The sequence below is a fragment of the Tigriopus californicus genome, chromosome 11 (genome assembly GCF_007210705.1).
Source record: "Tigriopus californicus strain San Diego chromosome 11, Tcal_SD_v2.1, whole genome shotgun sequence".
Lineage (NCBI taxonomy): Eukaryota > Metazoa > Arthropoda > Copepoda > Harpacticoida > Harpacticidae > Tigriopus > Tigriopus californicus.
This window is the reverse complement of record NC_081450.1, coordinates 12422997-12445774: the sequence shown is the minus strand read 5'-3', so window position 1 is coordinate 12445774 and position 22778 is coordinate 12422997. Positions and strand designations below refer to the sequence as shown.

Genomic DNA, 22778 nt, shown 5'->3' with positions numbered 1-22778 from the left:
CGTCATGTGCCGTCAGTCCATGAGACTTAAGACGTGCTTTAATGTACGGTGTACCTCCGTCCATGTTGAAGGGACGCAAAGAAAGCCGAGAAATAGGATAGCTCAGTTCGTAGTTTTAGAGCTGACCCTATTCCTAAACCTAACCTAATCCCACCCCACCCCCTTCCTTAACCCATTTAGCTTCCTCCCTCCCTCTCCTCCTACCCCCACACCTCTCTCCCAATTCCTTCTCTTCCCTCAAATACCAAATCCACCCCTATTCTATAAAAACTCTCCTCCCTTAATATTCCTTGCCCACCCCTATTCCCAAAATACGTTTCTATTCAAATGTAGCTGCCCAACCCATTCTCAAGATCTTCCTAAGATCTCAGAAGAACTAGCCGTTGAGAGAGGAGATTGCATCATCTCTATAACAGAAACCTGGCTTCGGCCAGGGTCTTAGATGAAGAACTAACCATAGTTGGTTTCAACTAGTTTGTTGTGATAGGATACGCCCTGATAATCCCATATTCCCACATGGGGGTGTATGCTCTATATGTTAGGAATGATTTGCACATTAGTCATGAACAAATGTCGAATGGAGAAGTAGAGGTCTTAGTTTGTCATCTTCGAGGTCTTGATTTGTCTATTATTACAATGTATAGACGCCCTTCTTGTTCAGCAAGCTCTTTTTCGTCAGCTCTCCAATTCACTGGAAATGAGTTGGACCTGGCAGTTTGCTAGAAGTTTTCTTTGTAGGGGACTTTAATTTTCCGGCTAGCGTTGTTAGAGTGGGAGGTTAGTCCTGATGGGTATATTCCCATTTCGAAATCGACATCTCAGTCGTTCGAAAAAGCTGGAAGAATTCCTCGATCTTGCGCAATTTCTCCAGCACATTGGTGTAGCCACTAGAGAGAATAGCGTTCTCGACTTGGTCTTTTCCAATGACCCTGATCTGATCCAGTAATGTCCATGTGACACCTATAATCTGTCAGTATCATGTCTCGAGATAGGGGTCGACCATAACTCAAAACCGGCGTGCTCCAGAGTAAAACCGCCAAAGTAAGGTGAAAAAAAGGACAATCTACCTTTGAACATCCCTTCTTACTATTGTACTTCTCAAGCCGAACTTGAGAATTTTGACACCATTTAGGGTGGTCAAACTGACAGCCTTTCCTTCTTCGACAAGGCTGCTTTCGATAAAACAGGACAGACTATTTTCTCTACAACTGTCTTATCCTGCGCTTTTTCAAGAGGAGATACTACTTCAACTTCTTACGTTCTACGTTGGTCAAATTAGTCGACTTCTCAACTACTGGGTGAGCCTGTTCTTCAAGCAGCACCCTGGTTTCATTGACCCAAGCAACTAAAGCCTCTATAATAAAAGGCTTATTGACTAAAGAAGGATCCTTACCAACTAAGACCAAATCCAAACATTGTCTAGCCTCTTTGCTGACTTTTCCTAAAATAGCTTCCAACTTTTGGAAATTTGAGAACAAAATCCCCTCATGGGCTCTTGTGTGAGGTTATAAGTTGATTTTGTATCTGATCTAACTTTCCAGTTTTTTGCGGACTTCCTTACCGCTGCTGGGATTGGAATCCCAGCACTTCAAGACGAGAAATTTATTAATTTATTTATTTATATATATTATTTGATCGACCAACGAATTGGTGTTGGCTGATCTGGCTAATCCTTGAATGTAAGGTTGATCAGGAATTTCCGTCAAAAACGTGGCAAAGTCTGACTTAAATCCTGCTATTGGATCAACGCCCACATACGACCTACGCATATTTGAAGGGAGCAAATTGAACAATGAAGGAGCCCGAGAAAGAAGAGAGGTGGACTTACTAGTCTGGATTCTCGAGGGCTTGAAGGTGTGAAGGCATCGAGTACGAGAAAACAGGAGCATGAACCTGTGAGCATCTCATCAGAAACTGAGATGTCACTCCATCAGGGCCAAGGGAGCTCGAGAGTCTCAAGTCCCTGATGGCCTCTAAAGCATCCTGATCTGTGACTACAAGATCATCTAAACGCCCAACTTGACAAGCCTTGCCAATCTCAACAAACTCATCAATAGAGCTATGGGCTGTTGCTTCTGCTCTTTGGAGTTGAAAACACGCTAGACTAACACATTTGCACACTTGCACACAAAACACATTTGCCTCTAACAGTGTGAAGAATTTGCGCGCCTTGAGAAAAAAACTATAAGTAGTGTGGGAATGTCTTACGGACCCCGCTTTCATCATTTTGGGTGCAATTTACCTTCACATATGATAGGTCAAAGATATTAACACAATTCGAAGAGCCCATCTCTCTGATCAAAACTGTAAAGCTTGAAGAGTCTAAGATATAGGAAGATGGAGAATAAAAATGTTGATTCTACTCAGTGTGACCAGAGACCCAACCATTAAGAGTGTCACCACACCACTCCCCCTCCCGCTCTGGGAAAGTTATTGATAACAAAGAAAACGGAAAAGAAGAAATAAGTAACAGCAGTAAGTAAAGAACAAGGCGCACTGGTGGCCGAACATTTTGTCCACTTGAAGTGATGTGGGTAATCAGACGCGAGGCTTGGTTGTCATGATCATCGAGGGTAATAGAATCAACAGGTGCGCGGGAGAGGCCATCAGCCACTAAGTTGAGCTCACCTCTGATGAAGCGAATATCCGTGGCCAAATGGGCAATTAATGCCAATCTTCGCAATTGATTTTCTGTTTGATGGGGTGAGAACGAGCGGATGGCCTGAGACAGAGGACGATGATCGGTCAAGAAATGGAACTTGAAACCTTCCGCAAAGAACATGAAGTGCCGTAAAGCAAGGTAAATTGTAAGAAGTTCTCGATCAAAGGTGCTATAGCGCTCTAGCGTTTTTGTCATTTTCTTGCTGATAAAAGCAGACCGGTCGCCACATTTCATCAAATCAACCCATTGTTCCAAAACTCCCCCAAATCCAGTTTTTGAGGCATCGCATACTATTCTAGTTTGAGCATCTTTTTCAGGGAAAACAAGCAGAGTAGCGTGGGCTAGAGTGTCTTTACGTTTAACAAAGGCAGCCTCTGTCTCGGCTGTTCAAAAAAGTGTCGAATCCCGACACAAAACACCCTACATCAGCCATGTGTTTGGGCTTTGTGGCCTCTGATGGCAAGGCTTCGCTGCTCTCGTAGTTCCCCTGTTGAGTACTGGCTCACTGCGGCCGACTGTGTGAAACCTTTGAAGAAAACGTTATTACCATGGGTGCAGGCCAACTACCCAGATGAAAACGTGGTATTCCAGCAAGATGGTGCGCCAGTCCGCACATCTAATAGGGCTCAAGAGTGGTTGGCCAAAAACATTTCGTTTTGCGTCAAGAAGATGTGGCCGCCTTACTCACACGATGCAAACTCATTGCATTATACTTTCTGGGTGCATGCACAATCCAAGGCATGCACTGTCCCCCAGCCGAGCGTTGGGGCCTTTAAAGCTGCGGTCAACCAACACTGGGACGCCATGTCAGAGATGTACATCCGCAAGGGATGCATGGCATTCCGTTGGTGATTGGAGGCCATTATTGCGTTCAATGGCTCCTATATTGACGATGAATGAGGCCCAAAAATAAAAACCCTATCCTAAACATGTCACACGGTTTTTTGGTTCCACTGGTTACTTAGATAGATCTGGATGAACATGTGGATCCAAAGTGTAAATATTTTTTCTTTAAGCCCTTTATTTAGTAAATAAGTAACTAATGGTCCAGTTGGAGGACACAGATTTTCACACAACGTGTCGATAAAACTGCGACTCACAGTATAATTCGAGCCTCACATTCCCCTAGTTTGGACTTGGAACCTGTTCCAACTTTCTGCGACCTGTGAGAGACTTGGTCGCTTCGTCGGAAGAATCGCTCCAAGCACGATTGAGCGTGATCAAACCAAGAAAATGTCAATGAGTAACAAAGCAAGTTAGCTATTTTCTTTGGGGTCAAATCTGTCAATCAACAGCTTAAAAAAATACAGTTCGATTAGAAAACTAAAGTGGGGGTTTCAGCATCAAAATGAAAAAAAATAAATCGATCGAAAACAATTGTATCAAGCCAAATTTGGTCGCCCTGATAGCGCAAAAAATGGATTTCGTACCTATGTGGAGTCACTGTTTTCGCTCATCGCCTATTTCCGTCAAATCGACCCGTTAAAGAAGGGAGGTGATGACTCGTCTGCATTGATCTAACATTACATGAATGGTATTTTTTCGACTCAAATTTCGGCCACAGATTCACGTTTTGGGTGACCCCTAAGGGAGAAAGGACAAAGTAGCAACGCCACTTCAGCCTGCATCATGTTTCAAGTCTGCCTTAGTCTTTGGCAGATCGGCTGGGCTAATGATTTGGCACTAAGAGATAAAATGGGCTGAAATATTCTATAGGGGATGTCAAGTAAAGGAAACTCATGATTTTGGGCATTTTGGGGAAAGAGAACTAAGACAAACATCACAGTCAACTCGCACCATTCGCCCATTGAATTTTCAATAATCGAGTGATTTTGAGCGAGTTTCAAAATCCTACTAAATGAGCGTGTTTGGTGTTAATCAGTGAACGCACGCTCATAAAATTTGCTTCAATGATCTATAAATTAGGTCTTAACATGTCTCCCAAACTTTGGGAAGTACTGAGTGCAAGTTAAGCTCTGCAATTAAACTTTTGGGACAGCAGTGACTTAATTTAAGTTATTCAATTTTCGATCTTTAAGTTGCTCCTAGGACCTCAACTGGCTTGAAAGATTTATCCTCTTGTATTTAGTAAGACACATCAGTGGGTATAAAGGACAATCGGGCTTAATGATCTGTTTGGGACAAATGCAACAAGGAGGTAAGAGGTCCTAGCGAATCCCTATGAAAATGAATTCTAAGAACAACTTAATTATGATTTTATCAAGAAAGCCCTTGAGACAATTAAGCAAATGCCCATTTGTGGCATTGCATGTTGCATTAATGAGAAATTTTCAGCATTTAAAAACTGTCATCCAGACAGAAGGAGCCAGGTTGAAGTTTTTTGCATTTTGTTTAAATGCTCTTGAAACTCATTTTTCATAAAATGAACGATTACATAATACCTTCCCAGCCCTGACTATTCGGTATTTTTTGGATTGCAGAACGTAGAACACACCCGCCAGATAATTTTGGTTACATATTAATAGGTTCACCATCTTCTTATGAACTTATTTTTGAAGTTTTTCATCCTGCTTCTTCCGATTCAATTCATCATTTGATGTTTCTTATTGAATGAGACTTCATCTGGATATTCAGAGGCTTATTTTTGGGAAGATATTAAAAATGAGATTGGCAAATGATACATTAGGCATTGTTGTGTCACGTTTGCAGTTGTCAATAAGTGCTTGTTCAAACCTATGTCTTGCATTTGTCAAACTTATAAATGAGGGAGGGCGCGTTAAGCCAACCAATACTGGAATTTACAATGCCTCCACACTTAGGTATGAAAAAGAACTAATAATATGAAATTAAAGACTGAAAATTGGCAGTTTATCTTAAAAACGTAGAGCCATTGATGTTTTAGTACTTTCAATGAAGAAAGAGGCGCTGAAAAATATGTTAAGAGCGCTCTTTCAAGGGTACATAGAGGCTATCCCTTTCTCCCTTATGGGACAGCCTCTTTTTACTGTGTGGCATCCAGGTCTTCTAGAAATCCATGCCTCAACCCAACTGTTGGGGCAATCCACCCATGTGAAGAGGTAAGGCATACACTTGCTCCTTGGCAGTGGGCCCATCTGGCCAACATAAAAAATCAATTTTCAAAATGCCCTCCATTGGCCTTCACCATAGCTTTGAATCTTTCGATCGCGGAGCCACAAGCAGCACAGACCTCTTTTTCTGTGATGGAATCCCATACGGAGGACAATGAAGCCTTGAGATTGCCAATACTTTTCAAAGATTTGTTGCAGGCCCTCCTCTCTAGAATAGACTATATGCTGAAGCCCATAACGTTCACGTCTGGGGAGGAGGGTGGCCACATCTCCTTTGGACAAAATCCTGGAAAAATGTCCTCACAAAAACTGGTTAAAATTTGAAGTGTGCGACGGAGCTCCATCTTGCTGGAAGATGATGGGAACTTCCCCATACTCAGATTCAATCCATGGGGCAACCTCCTCAATGAGCAAGTGTAGATACACCCCTGTGTCGATCTTCACCCCCTCTTCAATGAAGATGAGAGGCGTTTTCTTGCCATCACTGGTGACCCCAGCCCAGACCATAACAAAAGTCGGTTTTTGACGTCAAAAATGGCTCAAAACATCAATCCCAAGGTTCTCTTTGCTGGTTTCCAAGACCCTGTCATTTTGAGCATTGTGCACAGCCTCCACTGTGAACAACTTCTCGTCCGTCCAAAGAATTGGTGGCGCCATCCCATTTTTCAAAATTTTCAAAATTTGGCGACCTCGCTCCAAACGTTTGACCTTGGTGGCATTAGAGAGAGTTTGTCGGCGTTGCTTTTTGTAAGGAATCATTCCCAGGTCCTTCCGACACAATCTCCACATGGTTGACACANAAGTCGGTTTTTGACGTCAAAAATGGCTCAAAACATCAATCCCAAGGTTCACTTTGGTGGTTCCCAAGATTGTGGCCTTGTCGTTTGACCTTGGTGGCATTAGAGAGAGTTTGTCGGCGTTGCTTTTTGTAGGGAATCATTCCCAGGTCCTTCCGACACAATCTCCACATGGTTGACACAGATACGGACTCCTCCTTGGCCATCTTCCTGATGCTTCTCCTTGGATCACGGCGAATCTTCTCTCGGATTCTCTTGACCATAGGTCGGGTCCTGATGGATGCCTGGCAAGTGCTGGGCTTCCTCTTGGTCTTGTCTTTCTCTTTAAAGTCCTTTATGGTCTTGAAGACCATGGATTGGCCAACAACACCCTTCAGCTTCGTTACAATGTTCTTGGCAGCTCCACCTTTTGGAAAAAGGCCCAAAATTATCTCACGTCGGGACTGTTCTGGCATCATATTGGACATGTTTCACCCATTTGGGCTCCGATGAGTTCAGCAGGTTTGCGGGTTCAAAGGTGTTTCACTTGTAACATCGAAGATGTGAGAGAGCTCTCGAATTGGGAGACGATTAAAAGGTTGGGACATTACAGTATTCAAAAGAAGTACGAAGAGCATCTGATACATGACGTTTTTAAGAGCATTCATGAGCTTTGTCCCTACCCAGGTCTTAGGGTCAATTGCAGTGACCGCATCCACATGCGTTTTGAGAGCACCTTTATGGCCTCGCGAATCCAGGCTTGTCAGAACAATTAAATCCACCTCTCGTCTGTCTTAGGCTCCTTCTTTGTTCAATTTGCTGCCCCCAAACATTCGTTGGGAGTTGATACAGTAGCATGAAGCAAATATCATACTGGGTAGAGACCCAAAATTTAGAAAGTATTTCCTACATTGCTTAAACAATTCTAGATTCTAAACGATCCTTTTTGCAAAGATACCATTGAAATGAAAGTTGTAGTTTAGACTTTTTTGACAATTTTTATTCAATGTGTCCACCAGCATTTTCAACAACTGCCTCGACATGACGCCTCTCCGGGACGAACTCGAAAAGTCCGAAAGGTGTGGTGACGGCCGTTTTTTGCGACATCGTCCGGATGCATCCGAATTTGATTATAAACTCTCAAGGAGGTCCACTTTAGAGAAAATGATACAACCAGAGAGCCTGTCCAAAAACTCCTAAAAATGGGGCACTGGGTGGTGATCAGGCGCAGTGGGGTCATTTACACTACGATAGTCTCCAACCATACGCCAACCCCCATCGGCTTTGGGAACCACATGTGCAGTAGAGGGGAAGGCATATTTGAAGAAGAGTGACGGCAAATCTTCATGTTCATCATAGCATCAAATTCAGATTTGGCAATGGACAGCTTTTCACCAGCCTGCCGACGGGGTCTAGCATAGATGGATTGACCTGTGAGTTCAATGCGATGGCAGATACCGTGTCCGGGCTTGGAATCATTGAAAGAGGACACTAACAATTCGGGAAACTCATCCAAAATAGAATAAAAAGGACATGAAACTTGCGATCGCAATATGGAGAGGCCCAGGGACAATGCTTTACTAAGATGGCCATGCGATAAGGAGAGGGCATGAAGGTCGCCAACAAACGGGCCTTCAGGCAGTCATGCTTATTTGATTTGGGCGGATCATAAATTATGTCCGTCGCCCTCTTTGCCGTCTCTTGATCCAGAGCACTGAACAAGTAGTAGTACTTGATTTCATCAACAGAAATCACCTGCAGTGCGAACTGGGCTTTGACCTGGGCAAACCATAATACAGGTTGAATAGACCAAAATGTGGGTAACTTTTACAATCACGGCACTGATGTCGGAAAAAACTGTTGCACTAGAATCAGCAAGCTTTGTGTCCTCCATGGCTGATCCTAAAAACCGGTTTCACTGAAAGAATGAAGAACGGTCGGGATCGCCAATAAAGCGTATACACTAGCTTAAAGTAATCGTCAGAATGTATTTTCTTTCTTCTCTTGCAACAGACCTAAGCGTGGGGGAGGATGCAGGAAAACGAGCAGGAGCTACAGAGTGCGCCATAACATCGTAAAATGACCTTACCGCCAGGCAAATCCCTCTTGCCTTTCGAAAAGAGGTCGACAGACTTATCAAGAAACTTTAATTGCTGCTTTAACAACTGAAATAGGCGACCTATGAGCATTGCCGAGGTGAGACAATAATCAGTGCCTGTTCAGGGCCATATTACTCTCAGTAACCCCAAGAGTAGATTCCATCAAGGTCTTTTTCATTGGAATCTTGGCCTTTCCTACCAGAATCGAATCTGGTGTCGTCAGCAGAGGAAGAGAGACTGGCAGTAATACTGAGCTTTTGAAGCAAGGCAAGAAATACTTAAAAAAGGAGGGTCCCTAAGATGGAGTCCAGGGAAACACCTGACTTAACACGAATGAAGCTTCTTATCCAATTGAGAACCTTGCCTTGGATCCCAATGGAGCAGCTTTAGCGGCAATGCTTCAGGCAAGATTGATTACGGTTCAACAAATTTGAACCTTAATGCTCATCACGGCGTACAAACACATACTCTGACATGGCCAAGCCCAATGGCACATGTTCAGGCGGATTACCGTTGAAGCTAAAGGGTAGGTTTTCCACACCATACAAGAAAAGAGTAGCCCACGACCTTGCCTCAGGGAATTGGAGCCGTACACTTGCCCAGAATCCGCCATACACCATTTTCGTGGCCAACAATCCGCCACATTCACGCAACGCCTAATCGCACGCAAGCCAAAGGGCAACAGGTCAACACAGGCCTTGCCGACCAGCTTGGTCTTAAGGGCGGTCTCGAGGCCAAGGTGCATTCTTTCAACGAGGCCATAGCACTGAGGATGATAGGCCGTGGTGTTGCAGAGGCAGAGGAAGATGCCTAGGAGGGAGGATAACTGAACCAGAAGCTCACTCAAGAACTTGGACCCATGATTACTTGTGAGGCTATCAGGGACGCCCATTCTGGCCAACAAATGACAGAGCATAGTGTGGGCGCGCACGGCAGTTGTGGCATGGACAGGGATAGCCTCAACCCAACTGGTGGGGCAGTCCATCCGTGTGAAGAGGTAGGGCATTCACTTACTCAATGGCAGTGGGCCCACCTGGTCAACATTCAATGACCCAAACTGCCATTCTGGAGGCAGGTGGCGGGTAAGAGGCGCTTTAATATTGATGCTGTCCTTCACTGTCTGGCAGGGAAGGCACGAGCAGCACCACCCACTTGCTTCAGACTTTCCTTGTGGCCACATAAATTTGTTGCCACATATTCCAAGCATGGGCACAGGCCGGCAAGGGAGAGCAAGTGAACTTCCAAGAACACCGCATAACGCCACTTGGGCAGGACTAGTGGGCTTGGCTATGAAGCACAACAACTCCTGTCATGGATGTTGACCAGGGAGAGCTTGAAGGAAGAGAAGGACTCATGGCAGGGACATCGACCATGGATAACCAAAATCACCTGCATTGAGGAGTCCGACATGGATGGTTGGCAAACAGTTCCTTCCATAACGTTGTCAAAAGTGGTAACATAAGTGGCAATGCATGTCACTCATGAACATGGCGATGAAGTTCACTGGGTTGTTTGGTGAGGCAACCCAACCACTTCCAAATGCTGGCTGGCACAAAGGGCAGCAGCTTGTGATTCATGACCACATAAAATGGATCTCATGAAACAGGTGGCCCTCCAAGAAATGGCAAAAGTGCGTATTGGGCCGGCAAAATGCTCTCAATCAAATGGCAAGTACTTCGTCCAAGCATCATTGTGTCAGCCAGAATTGAAGGGGGTTGGCCACAGCTGTTCTTTGTACACTTATTGGGCGTGTTCGGCGCCAATGATGGCACTCAAAGCGTCGTCTGAGATCTGACTTTTAGGCGTCAGGGATGGATGGTTGAGAAGGAGTGCTGATGCAAGCCTCTTTCAGGCAGGGATGAACGCGGCCACAATCTTCAGTGGGGACTCAACGGCCTAATCCTTCATTTTGACTTTTACCCTAAGTCTATCAACCACTGGAATATTGTCTTTAATTATCTAATTTGAATATTAATCGTTTTTTTTGTTTGCTTGATACCGAGTCAGATGGTCTCTCTCTTGCTTGGCATCTCATCTAATGATGGGTGTTCCATTTGAGGGATATTACCGCTCCCTTTTCGCAGCAAGCATTGATTATTACCTCACCTTGGCAATGACCATAGGTCGTTTCTTTCAGTCGTTAAAGCATAGAGGCCCAGATGTCTTGGAGTCCTTTCATCCCTATCAATACCCATTTTTTTTCTTGTCGGTCTTGGAGTCATCCAGAGTTGCTTGGGCATCTAAAAGTGCTGGGACCTTGATTATATGATCGTTGAAGATCTAATACAGATCGAGCTACTCCTTGCGAGGTTAACGATTACACCGCACTCCATTGGGTTAAATACGGAGAGGCAAGGGAAGACATGGGGGTACATCAGAAATGTGCGATTTCTCTTCCAATTGTGCCCGTCAGGAATATAACTTGGATTGATAATTTAGACTTTAGACATTTTAGAAATGAGAAACCAAATCACTAGACTTCGAAATTTTGGTTAAAACATTTTTTTAGTTCGGAAAATGCGAGAGAGGTTGAGAAAAGGGGGGGGGGGAGTTGAGAAAGTGTGAAAAAAAGTTGTGAAAATGCTCAAAATGGTGGAAAAATGCAAAATGACAAGTTGCTGATGTACAAAAGCATTGTTATTTTGACAAAAATGTCGTTTTTGGCCCCGTTTAGCCTCTTTGCTGCATTTTTTTGTTATAAATTGAAAGACACTCGACTGCATTTTACTTTATCCATTGAGTTTCTTCTTGTTATTTTCAGTTATCATTTGTCTATTTATTGCCTTTAAATATTTTTATGATATTTGGTGTACCAACGAGTTTGAGTTGGAAGACCAAGCTAATCCTTGAATGTAGGATTGGTCTGGAATGCTATAAAAATGTCTCCAAGTCTGACTTGAAAGATGCAACCTGATCATCGAGGCTTACGTTTTCCCTACGAATTTTAGAGGGAAGCAAATTAAACAATGCAGGAGCCCGAGAAAGAATTTGATACGGATGTTATGGTAAACAATTGATTCACTTGTAACGCCCTAGTACTGCTTAGAGCGCTTTTGTTCACTGAAATATTTTGGTTTTAGGTTGGATCAACGAGCTTAACAGTTGCTTCCTAAGGTCCCGACTTTCCAAAACAGAAAACATGGAGTTGAATCTGATGTTCAAATTCGTTGGTATACCAAATATTGCATAAAGTTTAGGAGTTGACAATTGCAAGAATCATAAGTTTTTATTTCAATCACCCCTCTTTACGGCCGTTAATAAAGCCAGGAAAAATCCAATTCAAACCGAAAGATAAAATAGCGAAAAAGAATCGAAAAAATGAAAAAGTGGCTAAAATGTGAGAAAAGTTTCAAATATTTTTCTCGCCGAAAAAGGCCATCAGCGTTTTTTTTTGCTCAATTTGAACTTTTTCTTTCGAGATCTAGTAGTTAGAGATGGAGGCATCAGATCTACCTCCAGCCTTGACTTGTTGGTGTGACGAGTAGTTGTCAATTGATTGGCGAGGAGGCAGTTGATTTGGAAACCAAGAGAGAGTTGTGGCCTGGTCCGACGTCTTTGTATCAATTGGTACTCGCAGTTGTAACAGTGGGTTTTAACGAGTTTAAAACTGTACTTGCCATCTACGGTAGGTAGCACTCCACAAAAATATTCTTTTCAGAAGTCATTCACGTACCGTAATAGCAATTTTTACATTTGACATCTAATGTTATAATGTCAATTCATTTGTATTTCAGCCAATGTACAGTTAGGGCGGAAATTATTGTTTTTGAGGATAACAGCATCAGTATGAGAAAACATCACTCGATAATTAAACGGATTTGGTTACTTCGTTTTTGAGTTAAAACTAATTTTGTAAAAATAGAGGTGTTGCAAATTATTGGCAAAGTTTGACACATCTAGTTCATTCTTGATTTACACTGACTTAATTATGCTTGATATTTCCTTTTGAAACATGTAGATCGCAGAAAGTATCCTGTCAAATTGTACTTTGTAAGTTCAAGTCGGATTTATAACAACTGGTATAAAAAGGCGACCATTGGATTGATGTCCATTCAACTAGAAATTCGTCTCGTTTGCACCATGGTCAAGGCCAAGGAGTACAGTGGGAATCTCCGAGCCAAAATGGTAGACGCCCATAAGTCTGGTAGTGGCTATTGACTCATTTCCAAGAGGTTTGGTATCCCAGTTTCCTCAGTGAGAGCCATGATCAAAAAATACCAGCAACATCTCTTAGTTAAAAATCTTCATGGGAGAGGTTGAAGAAAATCATTTCCCCTACGGCTAAAAGGAAAATGGTCAGAATGGTTTGGAAAGATCCAAAAGTGACATCAATGACAATCCTCAAGAGCCTGGAGGACGAGGGCAACAAGATTTCAAGATCAACGCTGAAGACAACTTTTCATCATATTGGCTTTCCTGGATGTCGACCCTGTAGGACACCTTTACTCAAAAAGTGACACGTGAGAGACCGTTTGACCTTTGTTAAGGACCATGTTGACAAGGGCAAGACATTCTGGTCTTCATGCTTGTGGAGCAACAAGACCAAGATTGAGCTCTTTGGACATTGTGACAAGGCATTTGTCTGGTGGGAGAAAGAAAAGCCATTGTTGATCCAAAAAACATTGTTCCAACCATTAAGCATGGTGGTAGATCCATCATGCTTTGGGGATGCTTCGCCGCCGCTGGTACTGGGAAGCTTGTCCGTATTGAGGGCACCATGTACAAAAAGGACTACCTCAAAGTACTGCAGGACAACCTGAAAACATCAGCAAAGGATCTTGGCCTTGGACGAAGATGGACATTTGTTCAGGACAATGACCCAAAGCATAAGCCCAAGATCGTCACCAAGTGGCACTCCGACAACAAGATCAAGGTTCTGGATTGGCCAGCGCAGAGCCCGGACCTAAACCCCATCAAAAATATGTGGTACGAGCTGAAACAACGGGTCAAGGCAAAGCATCCTCAGACTATCAATGAGTTGGAAGCTTTTGCGATGGAAACGTGGGGAAAAATGTCAAAAGACACATGTCAGAACTTGATTGTTAATTATAGTAAATATTCGGTGAACCTATAAAAAACCTATTTGGGTACACCTATACCAGCTGATGTAGCAGAGCATTGAAACACACTGTTTTGGGTCAACATAAAGCATTCTTATGTGCAAGTTTTGAAGGGCTCCATATCATCCATTTTTTTCGATTAATACTTTTGAATGCATCAAGGGCGATAGTTGACATTGCAGAAGGTATGATATTCTATTTCTCCATAAATACTATCAAAAATAAATAAGAGAAATGTACAAAGGAGGCACTTCTTAGGCGGAGTAAGAAGGAGCAGGCTTGTAAGGAGCAGGCTTGTAAGGGGCGGGCTTATAAGGAGCGGGCTTGTAAGGAGCAGGGGCAGGTTTGTAGGACTCGTACTTGGGCTCTCCTTCATATCGCACATCAGCCACATATCCGGAGTAAGCATCAGCCACATTGTAGGTCACAATTTGGGTGCGGCCATCGGGAAGGGCAACACGGTATTCGCCGTTGGTGGCATAACCATCACGGGCCTCATTTTGGCCGAAGTTAACTCCGGCATAATCGTCAGCCACGGCGTATTGGTATTGGTAGGCAGCGGGTTGCTCCTTGTAGGAAGGAGCTGGTTTGTAGGGAGCGTTGTCGGCAAGAGCAACAGCGGTCAAAGCCAAGATAGCAATGAAGGTCTGAAAGGCAATTAAGATCATTCAGATCCAAGGTCTTCAAATTGAAAAAAAGTATTCCTACGATTGTTTATCAGCCTTTTATCTGTATGTTTTTTTTACTTGTGAGCTAAGACTGCCTTTTTCTACATTTAAACACACCTGCATTTTGTTGTTGTCGTGGGGTTAGTGGAACAGAACAATCTGATGATGGTTTGCAATTCGTTGCCTCTTCTTATAGTCGTCAATCTCCACTCCACCCTCCTTGAAGCTCAATTCTTGAGTGAGGTGGTACGCGTTGATTGCTTCAGAGCATTTTGCACTCACCCCTTTTCAACAGGTTAGTTTGGTTGACCAAGGAGGAATCAGGACATGTTCATATTGGTTTTAACTACAGAATACGACAATAAAGCCCAAAGCCAGTGCGCCAAGTTTGTTTCAATTCACAAGCGTAATATCATACGAATGTTAAGGAATTTTGTGAAGAATTTTTTTGAAGACTTCCTCACTGCGTAATGGGGTCACCAACAGTTTAAGTCGGAAAAAGGTATTGAAGGAGTCCAAAGTGAAGAGAGCATATTAAGCCTCTACGCTCACTACAATTGACCCTAAAACCTTCTATTACGGCTTTTGAAAACGTAAAGAATCATTTACTTTTCGTACTTCTTTTGAATATTGTACACCTTTTGAGCTTCCCCCAATATGAGAGCACTCCCACACCTTCGATGTTCCTAGTGAAACACCTTTGAACTTGCAAAGCTGCTGTATTCATTTTCCTTGATTTTACATTCCTATTATATTTGATCCCCCAGCAAATTAGAGTCGGCGAATCTGGTTGGCTCCTGAATGTAGGGTTGATCGGTTACTTTAATAAGAAAATAGTGTTTAAGTCTGACTTCAAGGATGCCACTGGATCAACCCCCTACATACTCCCTACGAATGTTTGAAGGTATCAAATTGAACAATGAAGGTGCCTTGGGGAGATGCTTATCTCCCTTTTTAAAATCAGGACAACATGAGCCAACTTTAGAGAAGATGGAAAATTGTCTTGATCCAAGATGCAACGCATCAAGTACCAGAAAACAGGAGCAGTAACTAGTGAGCATCTCATCAGAAACTAAAATGTCACACCATCAAGACCAGGAGAACTTGGAAACCTCAAGTCTCTGATGGTCGCTGAAGCTTCTTGAGCTGTAACTATAAGATCATCAAATTGCTTAATTTGACTACCGTCAAAAACCTCAACAGACTCGTCATTAGAACAATGATCTTCTACTTCTAAACTCAGCGGGGTTGAAAACACACTTGAGAACCGATCTCCTACATGTTAGCCATATCCTCTATATTCCTAATGGCTTCCCCATCAACCTCAAAAGGCCCAACAGGGTGTTTCATCTTTCTCTCCGAGTTTGCATAAAAGAAAAAAGCGTTCGGACCCGACCTGACCTCCAAAACCACCTTACTCTCAGTTTGTAACTGGTCATATTCGATGGTGGCCTTAATTTTACCTTGAACTACGTCCAACTCTTTTTGGAGACTAACAACGATTAATGGATTTGAAGTGCTCTTAAGGCTTTTTGCTAATTTGCAAAAGTCTTCCTATATTTTGGAATTTTCGTCTGTGTTCCACCTTTTGGAACACATTCAGAGATTTTGTTGCTAGATTAGAGCAAACTTCCTCGAAATTTGAAACTAATATCTTTATCTAATTTCTATTATAAAAATGTTTTCTTTTTTAACCAGATGGAGCTTACCCTTTCATTATTAAATGCATTAATAGTTTTAAACTCACTCCCATGTCATCGGACCCATGGCCTTTTTGCAAGCCTGATAATATCTCCATGCTGGCGGACACTCCCTTTCTATTGCCTTCACCTTCAGATATCTGGCGCCCGAGGAGGTCCGCTAATGTAAATCTTGACCCATCTTTTGGCTGGAATATATTGTAACATCCGTAAAATTGTGTTGCATCCATTAAAAGTAAAAGCGATACTTTTTAATTGTGGTTTTCGTGTTTAGTACGTTAAAAAGTGTGTCGGGTTGCATTTAAGAATTTTGCGTCGTGAGCAGGGCTTTAAGTAACGCGTTACTTTTTTTTATTTCTCTCAAATGCAATGACTTACTTGCCACTGATGGCATCAAATCAATAATCGCAGGAATCAAATCAATTTGTTTAAACGTTAAAAAATCGCTTAGCCGTCTTTTTGCAGTTTTAGGTCCTCTTTTCCGCAAAAGTGGCGGGTAACGGTAACGCGTTATTTTATCTAAAAAGTGTCGGTAACGGTATTTTTTGTAAAAAAAAATTAAAAAGTTTTCGGTAACGTTTCAAGCTTTGGTGGTGAGTGACATGTATTGTCATAGTGATAAGTGAGTGATAAGAATTTGTTACATGTTTTTATCTTTATTCCTTTTATGGTATCATCCAGAGCTTTCAAACTTATCCGATGGGATTTGCATATTTGTACCTAAGAATTCTGGTGAAGAGAAAGGAGAACCATTACGATACTCACATTAACAAATGTGCAGAATATTTTTCCGCCCAAAGCAATGCAATTTTTGCCAAGCCATTTTTTTCTAATGAAATGGGGAGGACGTTTATTTATCATGTATCATATGTTTTCAATACATCCTTGACGCAAAATACAAAACAAAAAACACAAAACATGGTCACTGATGTAAACTGGCAAAAATCGTTTCGCAATCCAAGTTTTAAACAAGTTCGACGGTAAGTAGTAAAAAGTCGGACCTTAGGTTTTCGGTGTGAAGTAATGACCTTTGTGAATACTCATTCCCTTTTATAAACTACCCATAATGTAATGATTTGTTAACATGAAAATGATACTATGATTGAAGTTTGCTACGGCAAAATCTTCGCCCTGAAACTGATTTTAAACCTCTGTTGATGGCAGATAGTTTTACAATGACGATCTAAAGAAGTGGGCCTATGCCAATAGCCTTACTACCGAAATGGGCCAAATCCAGCAAACCGTACAGATAATTTAGTTGTTCTTGTTTATAGTCATAATTGAGAAGAGATAGAAATCATATTTTCGCCATGTAGGTTCTCGCACAGTTATATACACTCACTGCTATATTCTAAATTCAAACCATTACAATATTCTAGCTAGATTAGACCCATTGACAAGACGACGACTAGCAACGACTGAGGTAAACTTCCTTTTCATCTTCATGAAAAGTAAGCCTTCGCAATTTCCAAAACAATTTTTTTTTTCTTTTTCTTTATTCAAATTTAACATTGAGGAACTCCTGGCCCATATCTGCTTCACACGACAGTGACTTACTCTTCCGCAATCTCAAGAAGAAGAAAAAATGTTGTAGGTAGAAATGAGTAAAAGTGTGCAATATTAGGGGCATGAGAGTATATTTCTCCATAAATATCATGAATAATAAATAAGAGAAATGTCCGGAAAAGGCACTTCTTAGGCGGAGTAAGAAGGAGCGGGCTTGTAAGGAGCGGGCTTGTAAGGGGCGGGCTTGTAAGGGGCAGGCTTGTAAGGAGCAGGGGCGGGCTTGTAGGACTCGTACTTGGGCTCTCCTTCATATCGCACATCAGCCACATATCCGGAGTAAGCATCAGCCACATTGTAGGTCACAATTTGGGTGCGGCCATCGGGAAGGGCAACACGGTATTCGCCATTGGTGGCATAACCATCACGAGCCTCATTCTGGCCAAAGTTGACTCCGGCATAGTCGTCAGCCACAGCGTATTGGTACTGGTAGACAGCGGGCTCCTCCTTGTATGAAGGGGCGGGGCTGTAAGGGGCGGGACGGTAGGGAGCGTTGTCGGCCAAAGCGACGGCGGCAAGGGCAGAAATAGCGATGAAGGACTGAAAAATGCCAATCACTTGAAGTCTCGTGGTCTTTTTTGACTTGAAAATGCATGTGATTTGCTGTTATGCAAGGCTTACCTTCATTTTGTGATGTGGTTGTTACTGATGGAACAGATCAAACTGATACTCAATTTCAGGCAACACTCACATTTATACCCGCTCTCTTGCCATCTTTCAGAGGGTCCTCCGAGTTCTCAAAAGTGTACGCCATTGGCGTGGCAACGACCCAATTGTTGTACTGCATCTCGGGTCGGCCCATGAAAGCAGCAACATCTTAACTTCCACATGAACTCATGAGATCGTCTCCGCCGTCAATTGTAGATAATTCCTAAGGATGTTCTTAGCAAGAACAAAAGGCATTTTTTATGAGCTTGACGCATCGACGCACCAACGGCATGTTCTGCGTACAACTTGATTCGTGTAATCCACGTTGGTGTTGCATCATTCATGGACTACCCTAGCAAATATTGGCATTCAAACTAGCAAGGTTCACATTTCAAATACGTTTCAAAGTCCAAGAACTGAACAGCTCACGACCAATATCCAGGTCAATTCTATCAATTTTCCTGTCCCTCCATTATGAGACCGTCCTTGTGCCCAAACCAGGAACAAAGTCATCTTTTCCTATTCTCAAGCCACTTCTTCCTCCATTCAACCAAACACCCAACCCACCAACTTGGTGGCAACCAAAGGCGTTGGCTTATAGCTAATCCTTATCGCGGAGATCAGCGGTACTTGATCTATTTTCCTCTGCAGAACGGTGCCCGACTTGGCTAGAATTGTACTGCTCTAAAGGAAGGCATCCTGGAAGGAGTTCAAAAAAAAAACCGAACCAACATCCCTGATGGTTCTTTGGATAGCTGTTGTTGTTTGTGAGAAGTGTGAGATTCGTCTCGATGACCACACTTCGGCCCCGTGGACAGCTAGATTGGCTTAAGGCGGGATAAATGGCTTCTGTTTCTCGGTTAGTGGTTGTATGTTTATATCTCAGGAAATGTGTCTAAATGAGTGTGAGAGTACATTTGTCCCATACCATCTCGAGCATCGAAATGCAATGTCACAGCTCGTTGGAAGGCGTCTATGCAGGTCCCTATCTAATTGGAGGGCCTGTGGCAACCGGGAATTTAATTCGAATGACATGTACTTGAACTTCTTAGACGCCCAAACGATCAAAATGGACTGAACAATGGAGGAAGTAACTCTTTGCAGTCAGAGGTGGGTCAGCTGAGCGCAACCAAAAATGGGCGAATAAGTGAATGTCATTGTACGCCCTCGAGATTATTTGCAAGCGTCTTTTAGCACGTGCATTATGTGTTGGTATTCAAATATGTGGAGCTTAATGCAATGAAAGGGAGTTAGATAGAATGTAAAAAGACCACTTGAATGTAAAAAACCGACCACGAACTGCTCTGGTATAATTCTTTGAGGATTGAGCACCCCCACTTTTCGTTTGATCGTGGTCGACATATGCGACTACGGACATTGAGATTAATCATTTCGAAGATTACAATGACAAACACACTGGTGCTGAAATCAGTATGCACCAAACATGTTCAAGATTATTTGAGTCAAATAAACGCCAAATTTGAGTTGGACTTGCCCTGATGTTGTGTACTAATCATGTACACGTAATGATGATTTCCGAGCCAATCTTCAATAGTCTTGAGACTTCCTCATTGCTACGTGGATTGTGTCCTACATCTTCTCAAATACTCAAATAACTTTATGGACCTTGATCCTTTTGGGGTCTACTAGAATCACCTTCTAAAATCTGCTTATGATGGTTTCATAGAAGACCGAAGTGGTGGACAATAATGCAAGATTTCCTAATCGACATCATCCCTTGTCAGCTCAAAAAACCTAGACATGAAGTGACAGGTTCTTTCATCAGATAATCGTTGACCATTTAAATACCTAATGAGGCTCGTCAAGCAACCATAATCAAGGGTGGTCTAATGAAATCTTTGCTTGTGTCTCACGAACTTGTTTGACTTTTGAGTTCCATTCAGACCTTCAGATACTGCTTAATGAGTTCCTCTCCAACTACACTAGATGGTCACATTCACTAAGCAGCCATTCAAATGAAGTCGAAAAATTCAATCCTTGCCAAAATGACACGCTAATCAATCGTGGGATTTGAGGTTGCTGTCAAAAGAGTTCCGCGTAGTTGGACCTTGCACGGATAGCCGTATACCATTGTGTGTGTGTGTGTGATTACTGAGCCCCAACCAACAAAATGAGCAGGAAAAATTACTGGTTCTTCATGAATGATGGCCTCTTACGCCCAATCGTGTTTTGGCAACATCAAACGTATCGCTTTACCAATGAACTATATCATCCTAAGGGATAATGAATCCTTAGGGAAGTCCGGGTAAGAAAATATTGGTTGATTGGAACACGGATACTTCTCACGTCCTTGGTGATTTCGATTAGGTTTAGATCAAATCTGCATATTATTTGAGCAATGCCTGATTTATGAACGACTGACACGTCCATGACCGGCAAAAATTATCCCAAGTAAGTGCATACCCGAATGTACTTCATGTGCCGCTATGCCCTTTACATCAACCTTTCAAAAAAGATTCGACCAACGGGATACATCTATTTGCCTACGGAACCTTGATGTTGAAGTAACGCTCATATTTGAATTTGATTCCAGGATAAAGGCTTCTCCGTCCGTTTGAATAAAGTTGTTTTTGCTGCCGGCACTTTTTCGACAACTTGTTCGGACAAGATGGAATTGCTCTTTATCACCGGCAGAAATTGTGCTCAACACCAAATGAAGCAAAGACGCCTTCTTGAGAGTCAAAAAATCTCGTGATCGGGTTTCAGTGCATAAAGGGCTAGTTACAGGGTTCCGTCAAGTTCCCAACTGGCTTTGTAACTGAAGCTAGGTCAATTTTATTTTCAATGAAAACTTGAACTCCCAACTTAAGTTAGGCTTTTAGTACTTGAACCTGCACCAAAGTAAGATGAACATTGCTGTATTGCTAAAAAAATACTGTCGTCTACATGGTAAAACTAAAAATATATATTAGCCCTTGCATTTTGAACATAAATTGCAAACAACATTTCAAAAGACACTGCTATGCACTTTAAAAATGCGGCTAACTTTTGCCTGGTTCACTAGAACTGTTGAGGACTGTCTGTGAAAGTTGTATATTAAGGATAAATGTATTTGGCTCTTGAGACGTTGATCAACCAAACCTCTGCATTGATGTTTCTAAGTACATTTTGCTAACCCAGAGGGTTGGGAGTGCTACATACTACTACGTGGTTGGCCTGATCGGTTCAGATGCATATCAACAGGAAAATGGTTGCCAATGCTATTGCCTTCTTTGAAAATCAAGGAGGGGTCAAGCGTCAACTACCGATCCCACTTCGAACTTCCTGGATGCAGAAACAATAAACGAGTCGTTTTGCACTCGTTCTAGTGGTATTCAAAGAGACCAACATCATTGATATTCTAGCATGAACCTACGTGGAATCATTTTATTTCTTAGGGTGGAATGTGTGGGGTGGGATCAGGAAGGGAAACGGTGGGCAATAATATTCCCCACCCGGAATCCTCTCGCTTCCAACCAGGGTCTATGGTGTTTTTAATTGGTTTTCGGGATTTTGACGCCAGATTGCAAGCATCGCTTGGCTCGGTTGCAATCTCTGACGTGTTCGGAGCGTTGGAGATGTCAAGACTGAGATTCATTGTTGCAACTTCAACAACGACACCGAGAGTGGATTGGGACAGGAAAGGGTTTGTTCGGCATTGCATTTTGAATGAGTATGAATGGCAAAACCCCAAGAGATTGAAACACTTGATAATGCGGGGGGATTTCAAATTGGTCCGTTTCATGAAAGAACCCATCTTTCTTTAGAAGACTATGATTAGCTCATTAACATGAATTATTGTTGCAGATAAGTCCACCCAGTCAAGGATCTGGAAGGGCATGTTGAAAAGAAGGTTTTGTAGATGACACACATCGAATCAAAATGAAGACATCACCTCAGGCAAGCTTTGGTGTAAACAATAGCTAATCCTTTGTATATACCTTAACATTATATTTAAGTCAAACTCGTTTGCATCATGCAATATAATTTCAAGAGAAAAGCTGTTTTCAACACATGGTGTTGCACGTGCATTCACTTCGATTTGTAAAGCTTAGGTATGTTATGGTGTGAGTTCATTTAACCTGAATACAGAGAGAATGTTCGAGAATCGAGAGTACTACCGGAGCTCGAGATTGGTCGCCCATGCCTTTATTCTAACTTGTCTTACTGTTTACGATATAACGGCATTACTAAAATAGGGTGACTCGACCCTTGCATTAATAATGCATAATGCATTAATTGATCAACGAAGGAAAATAGCTGACCACAAATTTATTCCGCAGAGCGGAGTCAATGCAAGGAATAGAAAATCAATCTTTTATTTTTTTGATGAAAGATAACCGTAGCATTTTGGAGCTAAGAACGATGAAAATTGGATCATTAAATCCAATATAACTACCGTTTTAATAGATCAAATCATAATTTCTAAGTAAGATTTTATTGATTGCTTGATTTTTATTTCAGGGACTCGAGATTTGTTTTCCTCCTTTTTTTGTTGCGGACCTCCTTATCGCTACTGGGATTATAATCCCATCAATTCAAGACAAACAAT

General features: G+C 42.3%; 3 protein-coding genes across 3 annotated transcripts; all 3 read right to left on the bottom strand.

Annotated features, from left to right (window-relative positions):
• Nucleotides 1–6547: 6547 nt before the first annotated feature.
• On the bottom strand, nt 6548–6976 carry LOC131891180 (uncharacterized). The gene has a single exon (XM_059240705.1). The coding sequence runs from the start codon at nt 6974–6976 to the stop codon at nt 6548–6550; it is 429 nt and encodes a 142-aa protein (XP_059096688.1).
• Nucleotides 6977–13817: 6841 nt separating this feature from the next.
• Nucleotides 13818–16113, bottom strand: LOC131891179 (cuticle protein 8-like). The gene is made up of 2 exons (XM_059240704.1): nt 16063–16113; nt 13818–14294 (listed from the first exon to the last, which is right to left on the bottom strand). The coding sequence occupies exons 1-2, from the start codon at nt 16111–16113 to the stop codon at nt 13902–13904; spliced, it is 444 nt and encodes a 147-aa protein (XP_059096687.1). The 3' UTR covers nt 13818–13901.
• Nucleotides 16114–17635: 1522 nt separating this feature from the next.
• On the bottom strand, nt 17636–18577 carry LOC131891027 (cuticle protein 8-like). The gene is made up of 2 exons (XM_059240505.1): nt 18200–18577; nt 17636–18118 (listed from the first exon to the last, which is right to left on the bottom strand). Exons 1-2 carry the CDS (start codon nt 18203–18205, stop codon nt 17711–17713), a joined length of 414 nt encoding a protein of 137 aa, XP_059096488.1. The 5' UTR covers nt 18206–18577; the 3' UTR covers nt 17636–17710.
• Nucleotides 18578–22778: the final 4201 nt, after the last annotated feature.

What these genes read in the sequence shown, in the direction of transcription:
- LOC131891179 (XM_059240704.1), bottom strand. Translation starts at nt 16,113, where the DNA reads ATGGAGATATTATCAGGCTTGCAAAAAGGCCATGGGTCCGATGACATG. An exon ending in ATGGGTCCGATGACATGGGA is followed by an intron (nt 14,295 to 16,062) that starts GTGAGTTTAAAA and finishes ATTGCCTTTCAG; the next exon opens with ACCTTCATTGCTATCTTGGC.
- LOC131891180 (XM_059240705.1), bottom strand. Translation starts at nt 6,976, where the DNA reads ATGTCCAATATGATGCCAGAACAGTCCCGACGTGAGATAATTTTGGGC.